The sequence below is a fragment of the Misgurnus anguillicaudatus genome, chromosome 2 (assembly GCF_027580225.2).
Source record: "Misgurnus anguillicaudatus chromosome 2, ASM2758022v2, whole genome shotgun sequence".
NCBI lineage: Eukaryota > Metazoa > Chordata > Actinopteri > Cypriniformes > Cobitidae > Misgurnus > Misgurnus anguillicaudatus.
The window spans coordinates 18,772,186-18,787,923 of NC_073338.2; the positions used below are offsets into that span (position 1 = coordinate 18,772,186).

General features: G+C 37.3%; 1 protein-coding gene across 2 annotated transcripts in view; it reads right to left on the reverse strand.

Annotated features, from left to right (window-relative positions):
* Positions 1 to 12,815, reverse strand: part of lamc1 (laminin, gamma 1) — an 82,920-nt gene extending 70,105 nt beyond the window's left edge. Inside the window, exon 1 of one of the 2 annotated variants that reach the window (XM_073874074.1) lies at positions 12,764 to 12,815. In XM_073874074.1, the coding sequence (XP_073730175.1) occupies positions 12,764 to 12,800 (37 nt within the window). In that variant the 5' untranslated portion in view covers positions 12,801 to 12,815. Of the gene's footprint in view, positions 1 to 10,674; positions 11,407 to 12,763 lie in introns of those variants that run through there. The other variant, XM_073874071.1, reaches the window with a different exon arrangement.
* Between the last annotated feature and the right edge of the window lie 2,923 nt (positions 12,816 to 15,738).

Below are 15,738 nucleotides of genomic sequence, written 5' to 3' on the forward strand. Positions count from 1 at the left end.
ATAGATGGCCACAGGTTTAAAAATAGCTTACATTTGTAAATATATTAAACATCTTGGTACATTCCCTTTAATATAAATGTTGGACATGGTTCAATACAACCATTGAAACAAGCCAAACAGTTTAAGAGTAAAATAATAACCTCTTGTTATGGCTTGTCAAATAAATAAAAAAGATCTCTTGTGAAACAAATTGCCAGAGGACAGCTTGTTTTATATCTGACTAAAAGGACTGCATTTGCTTTCAGGCTCTTTAGAAGACCATAACACAGGAAACTCAAAACTAGGACTAACACAACTATTTGCCCAGTCACCAGAGAGTCATGTTGTTTCTCAAGAACATGATATTTCCCCAAAGAGCACGCTGCATGAACATCCTAATACAAAACAGATTTAACAACAGAACCCAAGCCAACATTGTGAATTTTAACTGACTTTACGACTTTTTGATATCGGGTTAAACCCGTTTCCAGATTTTGGCAAAACATTAGGCTTCCCACAAGATACAATACTGATGGAGATACCCTTCTTCTAATGAATCATTTAAAGGCAAAATATTTAAGTTTTTGTCACCAGTGGTCTCATAAAAAAATAACGAAAATGTATGGAATTCACAAGTGGAAATGAGGATATTACATCATAAGGCAAACCATTACTTAAAATGAGAATTTCTCTTGAATTACAAATTCTTTGGGAACTTTTGTGATGATGCAAGTACACAACTTCATGAAATATATCACAATGTGCAAGTGGTTTTTGGATATTTTATTACCAAATTCTTGCTATTGTGCCTTTAAAGTGTCCTGTTTCATTGCTACAAACAACATTATTTTGTGTATTTGGTATAATACAATGTGTTTGTGTGGTTTATGGTAAAAAACACATTATTTTCCACATACCGTACATTTTTGTAGCTCCAGATTTTACCGTTTTCCTGAAACGCACTGATTTTGTACAAAACTCATCAATTTGAAAAGCACTGTGTCTCTGATTGGCCAGCTAATCTGTACGTTGTGATTGGCCTGAATACCTCTGACGTCAGCCGGAAATGTGACGCTCCTTATGTTTGAAAGATTCGCTCACAATCTAATGCTAACAGGAGTTAACTAACAGGCTGTGAGTCCAAAGCGGGAGGAGTTATGATAATGTCGGTCTTGCCTACGTCAACAATCCCAGGAAGTAAACTGTTGCCTACAATCCCAATCCGTGTGTTTGTTGTAGTCCAAGAAAAGAGATTTACATTTGAGACAATAACTCGTGTCATTGTTTACTTTGGGGTTTGTACATTTTGCATATCTTTAACATGTACTAATACACACTTACACACCAAAGGAAATGTAAAATCGTGAATAGGACCATATGTGCTCTTTAAAGGAATGGTTCACCCAAATATGAAAATTCTCTCAATTTACGCACCCTCATGCCATCCGAGATTTATATGACTTCCTTTCTTCAGTTGAACATAAACTTATAATTTAATATTATAATATCATCATGTAATCTTATATGGGGGTCAAAATGTCAAAGCTTCAAAAAAGTATTATTAATACACCACACTGTAAAAAAGTGAAAGTTGGATCTACTTAAATAACTTAAATTGGTAATAGTAACACTTAAAAATGTAGGATTAAAGTGAGAAAGTAAGTAAAAAAGAAGACATAAGTTGACTACTGTAATAGCATTTCGGTTTAGCGTTTACCATCAGCTTTTGCTTTAATTGTATTCTCATTAACAATAGATCAACTGTTATAAGCCATTGACCTAAATATTATTAGCTACTGTATTCACAAGGTCAGACATTTTGTCTCTGAAATCAGGAAGCAAGGTCTTCACTCTCTCATTTTCAACCTCATACTTTGCTTTACTTTTAAATCATGTTTTACTGTAAAATGATTTGCTACCACTGATGCCTGAGGGAGGGTATTTTCATAAAGTATGAACCAGCTGTGAACGCTTGCCGCCAGCCGGCAAGTCTCACGCTTTGCCTGAGAAACAAACGAAGACATTCAGGTTTTCTCATTTGTGTTGGGACAACAACATCTCTGTCCATCTGCCTTGTGAAGCTCTGTTTACGTGTGAAAACAGCTGTATTTGGCCACTCACAATCCGCAAGCAGAGATCGGTTTCACACTTCAATAACTGGATCCAGCGCTTTGAAGCTTTTGAAGAGCTCTTTGCAAGAAAATAACAGAGCGTAGGGCCTGACATCGGATACGTTTTTAAAAGAGCGTTTAGAGTCGATATGTCAGTAAACAACACAGCTGTTTTATCATCTAAAAGTGGGATTTTAAAGTAAAATAACGTCATTTAAACCTGAATTAACAAGACTGCTTTAAAGCCTCAATTACACGACTCACAAAAGGTGCCTGATATTAGCACATTCACAAGGTGTGTCAGGCTTAATGTTAGATGAACTGGTTGACCTATAGCTAGCTATGGAAAATCAAGCCACAGTAGAGCGCTGATATTTTTTATGCTTTGGCAACTCAGCAGCAGGTTTCTATGCTGGCATCGACCCAATGGCCATCTGGTGCACATCCAGTTTTCAAGGGAGTATTTTCCTGATTCTGATAACGCTTTGTGAAAACCAAAAGTTGAGAAAAACCAACCACAATCCCATTCAATCAGTTGAACACATGTTCGAGCTGTTATACCACGAATCGTATCTCTATTACAGGTCTAAACTCTAAGCCCAGATAAAAACAATAAGTTATGACACTACACTACACGATTCTGATATTACAGTTTTGGCAGAAAAAATAAAAGGAAATATATGGCCACCAGCCACTGGTGCATGCTGTTATCTGCAAAGACTTTAATAAGGTGGCCTATTGGTACTTTAGTGCTTACATGCCCAATCAAAGACATTTCAGCGGAGCCAAATCCAAGCAAGATGAGCACTGCAGGTGGAGCTGAGAGCGTTAAGCCTTTAAGGCATCATGGTTCTGACAGACCAAGCAAATAACATCCAGAAACAGACATCCAGAAAAGGTAAAAATCATCAAAGCAACTATACAACTGAATACAAAATTTTCCTCTATAAAAGTTGCATCGGTATTTAACAGAGATGCAAGATATTACGTATCTGTCATATGTCATTACGTATCTATATGTTTTTAATCTATAGTAGGGCTGTCACAATGATTAAATTATCGTCTCATTGAGATTGTTCGACCTCATCACCATGATTTCAGATCACAACAATGATTGCACATCTCTCTAAAAAACACAAGGGGAGCTGCAAGCGCCTGTAAAAACGAGACAGTATCACATTACTTTTAAATATGTGTTATGCGTATTAATATATACTGCCAGGTAAACCTTGCAAAAGATTTAATTTAAATAATCACAACAATATGTGAAAATTATTTCATTATGTGAAAAAAATGTACGAGAATTAAATGTCAAAGCAATAAAATTAATTGTCATAATCATCAAAGCCATAAAAGAGGCGATTAATCGTCACAATTTATTAAACAATTAACCGTCAGACAAATTTCATAATCGTGACAGCCCTAATCTATAGACCGTTTCATCGGGCGCACGTGCGGTGACGCGATAAGCGTCTGGTCCGAACTTCACTTCCGGTTTCTGTTTGTTTAACGGTCTGACTAGTTGCTGAAACTGAACTCTTAAACAAATACCTTGTCGAATAAAAACAAATGTTTTGGGTTCCTATGTAATCTACGTGTTGTTTATTTTGCTTGTTATATAAATAAACTACTTTAAAAGGACTTTGTTGTTATTTATTCTTCGCAGAGTTTACTAGAAGTTACGTGATGACCACGAAAGCCGCGCGTTTATGTTGCTACTGCTTATCTATAGAACCATCTATAGGTAGCAGATATTACCATACTCTTTAAATTCAAACATTTTACCCCTTTTTAATGGCAGACTTCCTATTTACAGTTCACAAGTTCATACAGTTCATATGCCAAGTTCTTATATCTAATCTGATTGCAAAAGTAAGCATATTTTGGCGTGCTGTCATGGTGAGGGCTCCGAACTCTGAATCCGGGGTATGGCCCGAACCCGGAGAACTCCCCCATCCCTAAAGTGGGATAAAACAGATTAGAGTGGGGAGTTGGGGTGGTGGAGGGGTGTTGGAAAACGATCTCAGGACTGAGGTAGATAGGCAAGTAAATTTACATATCATGCATCTTCATGCAATTTTCCAGGAATCATCTTTACCTTTCAGCACCAGCAAAGATTTAAAACCATGTGATGTCATAATAAGGGGGTATCTACAATTTACACCATTCACTATTCAAGGACATTATCCTCAAATGTATCAAATAAAACCCAAGGAGGATTTCTGGTGTGCTTTGCATGAGGCTGTTATTTTAGTTTTAACTGTAAAGACAATGACTTGTTAATGTTTAATGTTCATTTAACCTTAAACAAACTTGTTCCAGTAAATAACATACATTTAGTCTACAGTAAGTTACTGGCAAACAGCTGCATAACTACGGCAAATGTTTTACAGTACATTAAAGTAATTCCCAGATGCCAAGCACCTAAACAGAGTAAGAAAAACACTACAGTGGTATGTCGAAACATCACCTGTTACACAGACCGGCTTATTTATGCCAAACTAGCGTTAAATCCCTCCAGCTTAACTTTAATGGGGTCCCGTCATTTGTCACAGTACTAATCATTGATGGCAAGATCAGCAAACAGTGGCTCCATAGGGTCCATTCCACTTTATTTCACAACCGTACCTCCCCGTCTGACGGCCCCTGTGATATGCCACACAGGCCCAGTGTGAGATCTCTCATTGCATGTTTGGACAATCTGGTAAAGACTGGTGGCTCACAATGGCTTTAACACCAGGAAATGAGGAAGATTTTGCACTTTGTCCACCCTGGGTGGTCTCGGATCTTGCCTCTGGCTGTACAATTAGTGCCACAAAATAACCCAAATCACCAATTTCTCAGAACAGCACTGCAAATTTTATCAGCAAAAACTAGATTTTATCAGCAAAAATTTCCTCTGGTGATGAAATTTCAAACAACTCACTATGAACTGCCAATAATCTCTCAAACGGAACAAACAGCAATAGACCGATGAAAGCCAGAGTACAACAAAATCAAGCCGTTACACGGACAGCACAACTACAAAGGTTTTTAAACGCACAGGTTTCCCACACTGAGATCATACCTTCCAGAGATTAACAATAGGTTCGAACCAGATAGCCCGCTTTCCCTCCAGCCCCCTAAACTTAGATTGGTATAATTTGGACCATCTGGTCCCTCTTTAGAAATGACAAGTTCTTTGATGGAGTTTGGGAAAAGACCTTTGAGGGATGAGAGACGAGGACCCCAGAGCCCAGGAAACATTCCCTTTCCCACACTGCTAACGCACTCATCGTCTCCTCTTATATGAGCAATAGAGAGAGTGATGGAAAAAGAGAGAGAGAGGATGAGACAGTAAAGTGACAAAGAGAGGAAGTAAGCAAGACTGAGTGGGGAGTTAAGCAAAGAATGAAATGAGAGCTCTTCATCCGAAAGTTTGGCTCTTGCCAAGAAACCAGGGTCATCATTTGGCCTGATTAACATATTCTTAAAAAAAACGCTGGGTTATTTTCAGCCCAGCATTGGGTCAAAAAGGGACAAAGCGAAACGTTGAGTTAAATTAAAAAACAAAATGTTTATATTTGACCCAGCATTTTGCATTTACACAGAAATGCATAGCTTATATTAAGGGTTCATCCCTTTTGACCAAAAGCTGGGAGTGCTCTAACTGGGCGCTGATCATCCAGCGCGACCTCACTAGTTTGCGTAATGATGTGGAAAGGTCACGTGTTACATACATGAAACGCCCATTTTAAACAATAAACTGACACAAAGACATTAATTAATATCATTCAACATACAACAATGTCGTAACAGTCCTCTTTCTCAACACTTGTGAACACTGGGGCGTATTTTCGATACGTCATTCGTGACCTCTCGACGTGATGACGTATTACGTGAGGTCGCACAGGACCAGAGAAAGACGAGAAGTTGTGGTTCAAAAGTGCATATTTTTAATTTTCTTGCCAAAAATGACAATGATAAGACCCTTATGCCTCGTTTGAGATCGTTTAGAGTCCTTTGAAACAGCAATTTTAAACGGCATTAAAACTGTTAAGTGTTGGAATCCATTAAGTCCATTAAAACGGGAAAAATCCTGGGATGTTTTCCTAAAAAAAAAAATAAAACTACTTCTTCTCGAAAAGAAAAACATCAACATTTTGGATGACATGGTGGTGAGTAAATTATCTGGATTTTTTTTTTCAAGAAAATGGACTAAGCCTTTAATGTGGATTGCTTTCGTGAAGGATGAATGGACTTGTTTGGGCTTCATAACAGAAGCACCATTTACTAACATTATAAAGCTTGGAATGGCCAGGACATTTACTAATATAACTCTGATTGTGTAAATCTGAAAAAAAGATAATTATATTCATCGAGGATGTCTTGCGAGTGAGTAAATCATTTTTGGGTGACTATCCCTATAATAATATTTTGTTTTTAAAAACAGATCAAAATTATGCCACATAATAATTACATATGGCTTTAAATAGACACTGTAATCAATAATCGGTATTGGCCGATACTGCTTCCAGTGATCGGTGACTGGCCCCAATAATCCTAATCGGAGCACCCTTACTGTGCATTCAGACCGCCACCGGCGAGAGCGTCAATAAAAGCTCTGGCTGCCCTGCCAACGACACTAAAGAAAAGGTGTAGTGGACGATCTGACGCTCGAATGCATTCTCTGAACTCCTCTCAGGCGGAGGTTTCTGCCTTCCAATTGGTTGCCGCCGAACATTTCCGCCTTCCGATTGGTTGCCGCCAAACCGCGTCATATCTCATTACCATAAAGTTGGGCTGATTTCATCTCTCCTCGACGCTCACGCCGTACATGACGCGCCGCTGCTCGCCGCCGGCTCTCATTGAAAATGAATGACTTCCGGCCACTTTGACGCTCTCGCCGGTGGCGGTCTGAATGCACAGTTAGTCAAAAATAAGACAGAATATTTTTCTTAGATATAAAATTTTCAAATAGATATGCCATTTTTAAAGAAAGTCATCTGTAAGAAAAGTTTACCAAGAATGCTGTGTATTCTCCAAAGCAATGTGCACTACATTTCCCCAGATTTAGGAAATTACAGACAGATGCTTGAACAGAAGTGAAAACATAGACATCTCATGTTTAGAAGACATGAGGGCAACATATGAAACTGAGCTCCATCACAACTTAGAAAGACAATAGAAGCCTCTCGGCATGAAAACATTTATTTGTGCATGATCATATTATGTAAGGATTGACATAGAAGGACATAACATAAGCATTGAAAACAATACAATGCTGAATATACTGCTGTGGTCAAGTGCTCAGGATTCTGCTTTCTATCACCAAGGGAGGAAGCGGGCTACGATAAGAGCCATTCACAAGCTCAAGTTAATGAATCACCAACAGTTACAGTTTATCAGATGAAAAGGAAATTCTTGCCCTCCACAAATTCTCCAGAGAGCATTTTGAAATTGCAATTTTATCTAAATTTCTCCCATTCAACAATTTTGAAAGATCAGAGATATACGACCATGGCCGCTGAAAGGCCCTTGCTACCTATGAACTATGTTGGTGTACAGACCTCAGTGTTCCTCATGCTATTTGCCACTGCAATATAAATCTTTAGAAGACGTTTCACACAGCTAAAGACTGAAAAATAAAGCTGTGCTAAAGAATGACTAGGTCAAGTGATTTGAACTTTTTAGATATTGAACCAAACAGCCTCCTGCGAGATAAACAGCCTATAACATATAGAACAATTCAGCAAAAACTACTCTACAGAAATGTATTTCGACAGATATCTGGCAGTCAAATCGGAGTAAGGTGTATGACACAATATAGCTAAAAATATGTTTGCAACCCCTCTGGGCTCAGTCTGTCTGTTATGTTGAGTAATTTAAAACATGCAGTATAAATAATCTTCAATTACGCTGACCTGTCTTCAACCACACTGAATTTATTTGTCTGTACAAGTTCAGAATCAGATGCACATGTACCCAAATCTTCATGAGTTAGCGTCTAGGTCTAGGTGATGAGTCGTCACATTTTTCGGTTTCATCTCATTCTTAGACCGGATTGGTTAATTAAGTTCATGATCACATTTGATGCGTTTTGAACATGCCAAATCTTCCTCCGCTCATACCCCAAGAATCAGCTACGCCAAGCCAAATCTGCATGCCGTCATAGGACTCCAAGCAGTGTCGAGTTGAGACATGCCTGTTTCCGCTTCGACCGTCCCAACGAAGGAAGAATAAACATAAAAGCCATCAAAGGAAAGAACAAAATAAAAGCTTATGGCTGGGACTCAGCCTTCTTGTGGGTTCCCACCTACTGAGTTACTTTACACAAAGAGGGGAACTGCAGATCACATTAATAATGAAAAGTTTAAATAATAAAACAATTGTACATTTTGGCTCGACAAAAGAGTCTGTTTGAAGTATGCGTGTCCACTTCAGCTCATCATTAGTGACCTTCAAGGCCAAGTAATTACAGACCTACTGACCTAGTATGTTCATCTCCCACCCAAAAGGGCCTGTGCACTCACAAAATCACTGGACAAACAATCTCATAAGACTACATGCACTAACCAATCCTTAAATGTGATGTGGGTCATTTCGGCATCACAGAAGGGATTTCGTTTAAAAGCAGCCACCTGGGCATGACTGCATTTAGCAGTTAAACTGAACAATGGAAGACAAGGGTGAAATTTAAAGGGGCCATGGCACAATACTTTTTTAAGATGTCAAATAAATCTTTGGTGTCCCCAGAGCATGTATGTGAAGTTTTAGCTCAAAATACCATATAAATAATTTATTAAAGCATGTTAAATTTGACACTTTGTAGGTGCGAGCAAAAATGTGCCGTTTTGGGTGCGTCCTTTAAAATGCAAATGAGCAGATGAAATTCAAACACTGATCACAATGATGGTGGTTTGTTGCAATTAAAACTCAATTGTGCTTTTCTCTGCACTAAATGGCAGTGCTGTGGTTGGATAGTGCAGATTAAGGGGTGGTATTATTATAATAAGAGCTACTTCTGACATCATAAGGAGAGCCAAATTTCAACTACCTATTTTTTCATGTGCTTGAAGAGAATGGTTTACCAAAACTAAGTTACTGGGTTGATCTTTTTCACATTTTCTAGGTTGATAGAAGCACTGGGGACACAATCATAGCACTTAAACATGGAAAAGTCAGATTTTCATGCCATGGCCCCTTTAAAATGATTATTCACTACTACTAAAGCAAATGCTTAGGAATAAAGATATATAACTTCTCCTAAACCATTTCTTTATGAATTACATGAATTACATCTCAAATTGCATTGCTTTTTACTTTTCCAGATAACTGGATTAAGTCACACAGATTTTTCTCTCCATTGACATCCATTCATAAAATTTATGTGCGAACATGTCAGATTGAAAACACAATATTTCGACTTCAAATAAACTCTGACCTCCAAATTCATATCATTTGAAGCCAAAATACTTTCGACACCTGTTCAAAAGGCTATTCAAATGTAAAATGACCACATCAACAAAGCAACTGCAAGAAGAAGAGACTAGAGGGAACAGACGTGTTAGAGACCATGTGCTAACAAATGGCTTTGAATTAGTCAAGTGTGTGATGGGACATTAACATTGAAATCACTTCCTGTCTTATTAAGCCAATTCGCATGTCTTATTGACACACGGACTGCAGACAAGGACGTGCTTGTTAATTTTGTTTGGCTATAGTGATTGGTAATGAGTTGTGTAGTCTTTCAATTTGCATTGAAAGTCCACATAGGTCATGGCTTGCTGGGACACTGCTAATTGGATGCGTTAATGCTCTTTTCCCACAGTCAGAAAAAAACTCCTCTGCAGCCTCCTTCAATGGTTTTGCTTAGGTTGGCAGAAAATCAATGATCATTTATGAACACATGATGACTGCCTTAGAAAACCAGCAGAGATTACTTCATATAACAGATGGTTACTTTGGTCTGCATTATAATCTAAAATGCAACTAAATACACAATTTTTGTGCTTTGGCTATTCATTGTGCTGCTATTATACACAATGTGTGGGCTATAAATGTTTTACCTTAACAACACTTTGAAAAGTTATCCATCCAAAACATTTTCTCTGAGTACCTTAAGGTATTAACGCATTTAACGTACTTCGTACGATTGTATTTACGTAATTTCTGTAGTTCGATTAGATGCATTGCGTTAGCAACGCAAAGGTCATCAGCTCGAATCCCAGAGGGATCACATGATAAATATACTGTATAGATGAATGTACTGTAAGTTACTTTAGATAAAAGCATCTTTCATGTGCATAAAATTGTGATATATAAATACACAAGACTTACGTATAAATAAAGTTTACGTAAAGTTACTTTGAGCCATGTCAATTAGGAACATACAGTTATTATCGCCTAAAGCTATCAAACAGAGGCTCTAGTTAGCAAGGCGAAGTGATTTGATTTATTGGTTTATTTTAGTTTGAGAAAGCTAAAAGTGGCAGATGTTTTGTTGGTGAAGCGCGTGCAGAAGCGCTCGTGTGTATTTTACTACACAATGAATCGCGGTGCACAAACACAAGCTGTATTTTGCGGTAACACAAACTTGTCTTACCGAGATGCAGGGTCAGATTGATGGCGTGCGGGTACTGGATGCCCGCTAACATTGTCTGGCTTTGCCACCAGGTGGTATCCGCTTGGTTGTTGTAGTCGGTGAGATACACAGCGCTGTGATGCTGTCGCGGGTCCCCGGCATCGCAGATGTGGCATGATTTGGTGACCCCCGTCACCCCGGTCTGTACGCAGTACTCTTCCGGCGGAGAGCCGCAAGTGTTGGTGGACACCACGGTCATGTTGAAAGCGGCGTTAACAAACTCCGGCATGCAGCGCTGAGGCACATTCTCAACATCTACACATTCATCCATTGCCGCGTGAGTGACCGCTGCCCAAAAAGTCAATAATAAAAAGTGGAAAAGTACCGAGCGCGACATTGTGTCCGTCTGTTTACACGGCTTTTAATACCTTTGCTGTCTTGAATCCTTGCAACCTTGCAAACTTTGCGGTAACTCGCCCAGCTACCTTGTGTGCGGATTTACAAGTAAAACCATGCGGGAAACAGTGGCGACCGCTTCACCTCCGAGAAAGCGACAGTCTCAACTTCTCTCGAGCAAACGTCCAGTTTATTTGGGCTTTGTAAGCACCGCCATGAGGAAAAAAGTTTGGGAGAAAAGGAGCTATATCCGACTACACCCTGCGAGCTAGTGCGCAAGTCAACCAACTTCCAAAAAAAATCCCTGCGTCTACTTCCGCCTGAAGGATGCTTTGATGGACCGCCGAGCCGCTAAACAAGGCAAGTCCGAATGGACGGAGAGACGTGAGGGGCGTGGTATGATAATGGTCACTTTGGAGTCAACTCCAGCGGGGGGGGGGGGTTCAGAATTTCTTTCTTAACAGGTTCGAGGCGAATCGAGCGTTGAACTCTTCACTAACTATCCGTAAACAGATCAACAGATTTCTGTGTTTACATTTTAATTTTGTCATCAGATAATATGTGTATGAAAAAGTCTCCATGATTCATTGAACACTTTTATTTTGTAAAAGCTGGGTAACATCACACTGGTATAATAGGCCTGTGTTAATAGTTAAGTACACCCTGTGGTTTATTTAATGTAAACTTTCTACGATCTTTACCTTCACATTTACCTGTCTTTTACATCCTTTTAAATGAATCTCCCATGCTATGAATAACTAAGGGAAGATAGATACTTGCTGTAAGCAGTGGGGTCAAAGAGCAAGGTTATATATACTCCACTAGTCAAGGGTGTATCCAAAACTTTAAATAGCTTAGTGACTGTTTCATTGACTGTTTATTAATATTTTACCAACATTGTTTGAAAGATAATGGGTAACTAATAGATGGTTCTCCCACCCTTTATCTCCATTAAATTTAGGAAGGGGAATGATGCATCAGACCTATTTTCAGCAGAGCTTTGGAAAACAAGAAAAGGAATTTATATTCTCAGATGTGTATTTCATAAAAACCAAGAATAAATAAATAGTAGGGAAGAGTGAGGATGGTTGTAACACTTTTTTTTTTCTTCTCAGAGACTGTTTGCATTGGAAAGCCAAGATGTTTATAATAAACCCACACCTGTCCACTACTCAACCACACTGCTGTAACATGTGTATTTGATAATATATGTAAAATTAATATTTGAATAGACAAAGTCAAATGTTGCAACTGACCCCACAATAGGGGACACTTGCAACATTTATTAAAATGTAATACCATCAGTCTTTAACATACTCTTTGCACTTTATTTTGTTTGTGCACAGCAGGTTACAAATTACAAATGTAACACAATGTTTAATTATTCCCAATTTTTTTATTTAAAATCGAGAGATTGAAATTTATTTAAAATCGAGAGATTGAAATGTAATAAAACAGATAGGATTGAACTGTACTGTGTGTGCGCGTCTGTGTGTGCGTGTGCAACATGCTGTTGCAACTGTCCCTGCACTAACAGCCATGATAAAACTTGCTATGCTAGCTTGACAGACTAGCTTAGACACATGATACATGATACCAATTAGAATTTAATAAATCACATATTCATGTATAATATATTACTGTAGAATTCTTTGAACAAACTGTTCAGACAGTGTGACAAAAACGCTGATCATAAAAAGATTACTTTTTTTACCTTGACAAGTGTTTTGTGTGGATAAGAATTGGCACATGTGGCTGATTTCTTCCAGGAGAGGGGGAGGGTCTTATTGAGCATGTGCGTATAAAAACCATCACTCTAGCTCATTCCTGATTGGTTGAATAAGCCATGTTGCAACCATCCCCACTCTCCCCTTCTAATAATATTTCAAAGAATATTAATAATATCCAGAGATTTTTTTATTTTTGTGCCAATATTGTTCCACAACAATACAATAACAGAACAAACAGTGTTTACACAATCATAATGCAGTTCAAACATGTTTGTTACATTTACCTCAAATTCATATTTATACTTAAACTGTAATTATACGATTTGACTGCCCACAACATTCAATAATAATAAGTAAATGGTGATCAAAATAAATATTTTTCAAACAAATTTAGATATAAATAAAAAATAACATGTTATACTGGCCTCTAAGCTTTGAAAGTAATGGTATAGCATTGCAATTGCATTACAAAAGGTTGAGGGTTTGAACGCAAGGAACATGATAAAAATGTATACATTGTAATGCGCTGTAAGTCTTTTTGGATAAAACTGTCTGCCAAATGCATGAATGTAAATGTAGATAAGATCTACTGTAAACAAGATTCTCTTCATTATCATCATTTGCTTCATTTAAAACCTCAGATTGTCAACAAGCAGCACATTCATCAGCTCCACTGAAACATTCCTTAAGATAATGCTGTTAGGATTGAATCAAAACGCTTTCCCTGATGATCAAAGAAACCTTGGTGTTAAATCCCAGAGTTAATCAGTTTCCAACTGTGTCGATTAATTGGTTTAATTAACATTTCTTAAATTGCATGAAATCATCCCCATTGTAACCAGTTCAGATATATGATGGGTAAAATTTTAATAGAGCTACTCAAATTTTTCTGATAAAACCATTGGCCGAATAGTAATTGTACATAGAGGCAAGTTACAGGATGTCTACGTATCTTGACATTCTTGCAATATCATAAAACCTCTCACCCTGTGCATTCTACTAAGTTACTGTCTATCCATCAGTCAGCTAACCTCAGTCTCACTACATCTAGCACGAGGCAAATGACAGATTTATTCCTGTGTCAAAATGAAAAATGATTTCTCAACGCTCAAATACTTATTCTAGGCCCCCATACAGAAACAAGTGTCCTGTTGCCTCAGGCTCAGGCATGTCCAAGAAATGCATTGTCTCACTTTACCTTTATAACTTTGAACACATTCATCAGCAATTGTTCTTTAAGTGGAGTTAGTCTCTCCTGGATACAAGAGCTATGTCTGACCCAGAGACTTAAACTATTTTGTTTTAACCATAAAAGTTCCTGCATTCTCTGGACTGTAACTTTGTAGACTGTATATAGACTGATTGCCTGATATTTTGAAAGGCAAAGGCATCAGAAGGCTTAAAGATTGTTGTATTTTAAACTAACAAAAAAACTGCAGTTTGTATGTAGTTATATTTGCAAATACGTAACGGTTTAAAGTTGTGAGCTGCCTATAAAACCAAATAAAACCTAATATCCTATTTGTGGTTCTACATCTCCCTCTATTGGCAATCATGGACAAACACCTTTGCCCTTAAGTCAAGAAACCCTTTTTAAAGCAACAACCATCCAGTTTTACTGTTTTTGTGTAAAAATATTAGTTTTGTTAAAATGACTTAAAATAATATTTCACCACAAAATGAAATCTAGCCCATACGTTACTCATCCTCAATGCCATCAGTTGAAAATTACTTTATTTTTTCACCCCAACAAAGAGTTATATTAAATTCACTGCAAAAAATGACTTTCCAACTTAGTACTTTGGTCTTGTTTTCAGTAGAAATATCTAAAAATTCCTAAATCAAAATGTATTTTCTTGATGAGCAAAATGACCTAAGAAAATAAGTCTGGTTTTTAGACAAAACCTATACAATTTAAGTGAATTTGTGCTTAAAACAAGCTAAATTATCTCCCAGTGGGGTGAGAAAATTTTGCTTAAATTAAGTGTTTAAGAAAAAACAAGCAATAATATCTGCCAATGGGGTGAGAAAAAAATCTAAAAATAAGTTTTCTTTTTAAGTTTAAATTTACTTAAATTGTATATTTTTTTGTCTAAACTAAACAAATTTTCTTAGGTCATTTTGATAATCAAGAAAGCATCTTAATTTAAGAATTTTTAGATATTTCTACTGAAAACAAGACAAAAATACTAAGAAAGAAAGGAATTTTTGCAGTTTAATATACTGGCTCTTTGATCATTTAAAAAGATCCAAAAAGCGCATTCATCCATCAAAAACTAATCCATATGTTTATTAAATTTCTTCAAAGGTGAAGCGATGGATTTTCTTGGGGAATACGCGTCCAGTACGGCAGTAGCTAATTTTTCATTATACATTTTTATTTATAAAATCCATCGCTTTACTTCAGAAGATATGTAATAACTGTATGAATTAGGTTTTTAATGGATTGATTTGCTTTTTAGAGCTTTAAAAATGGGGCACTGTACACTATCCATTACCTTTATAAATCTGAAAGGAGGCAGAATATTATGTGATACAACTCTGAATAAATTACTGAAATAATAGTCATATACACATTGGATGGCATGAGGATGAGTATAAATGGGCTAGTTTTCATTTTGGGGTGAACTATTCCTTTGGTTTGTATACTGCTGACTTGCACATCCACATTTACATTTTAAAGGGACGTATCATGAAAATCAGACTTTTTCCATGTTTAAGTGCTATAATTGGGTCCCTAGTGCTTGCATCAGCCTAGAAAATGTTTAAAATATCAACCCAGTAAAAATAGGTCATTGAAATTTGGCTCCCCTTGTAATGTCAGAAGGGGATAATACTGCCCCCTTTATCTGTACTATCCATCTACGGCACTGCCATTTAGTGCAGAGGTCAAACTCATTGTCATATGAAAGAAAACACACCCAAAAACAGCACATATGGTATTTTTAGCTAGAACTTG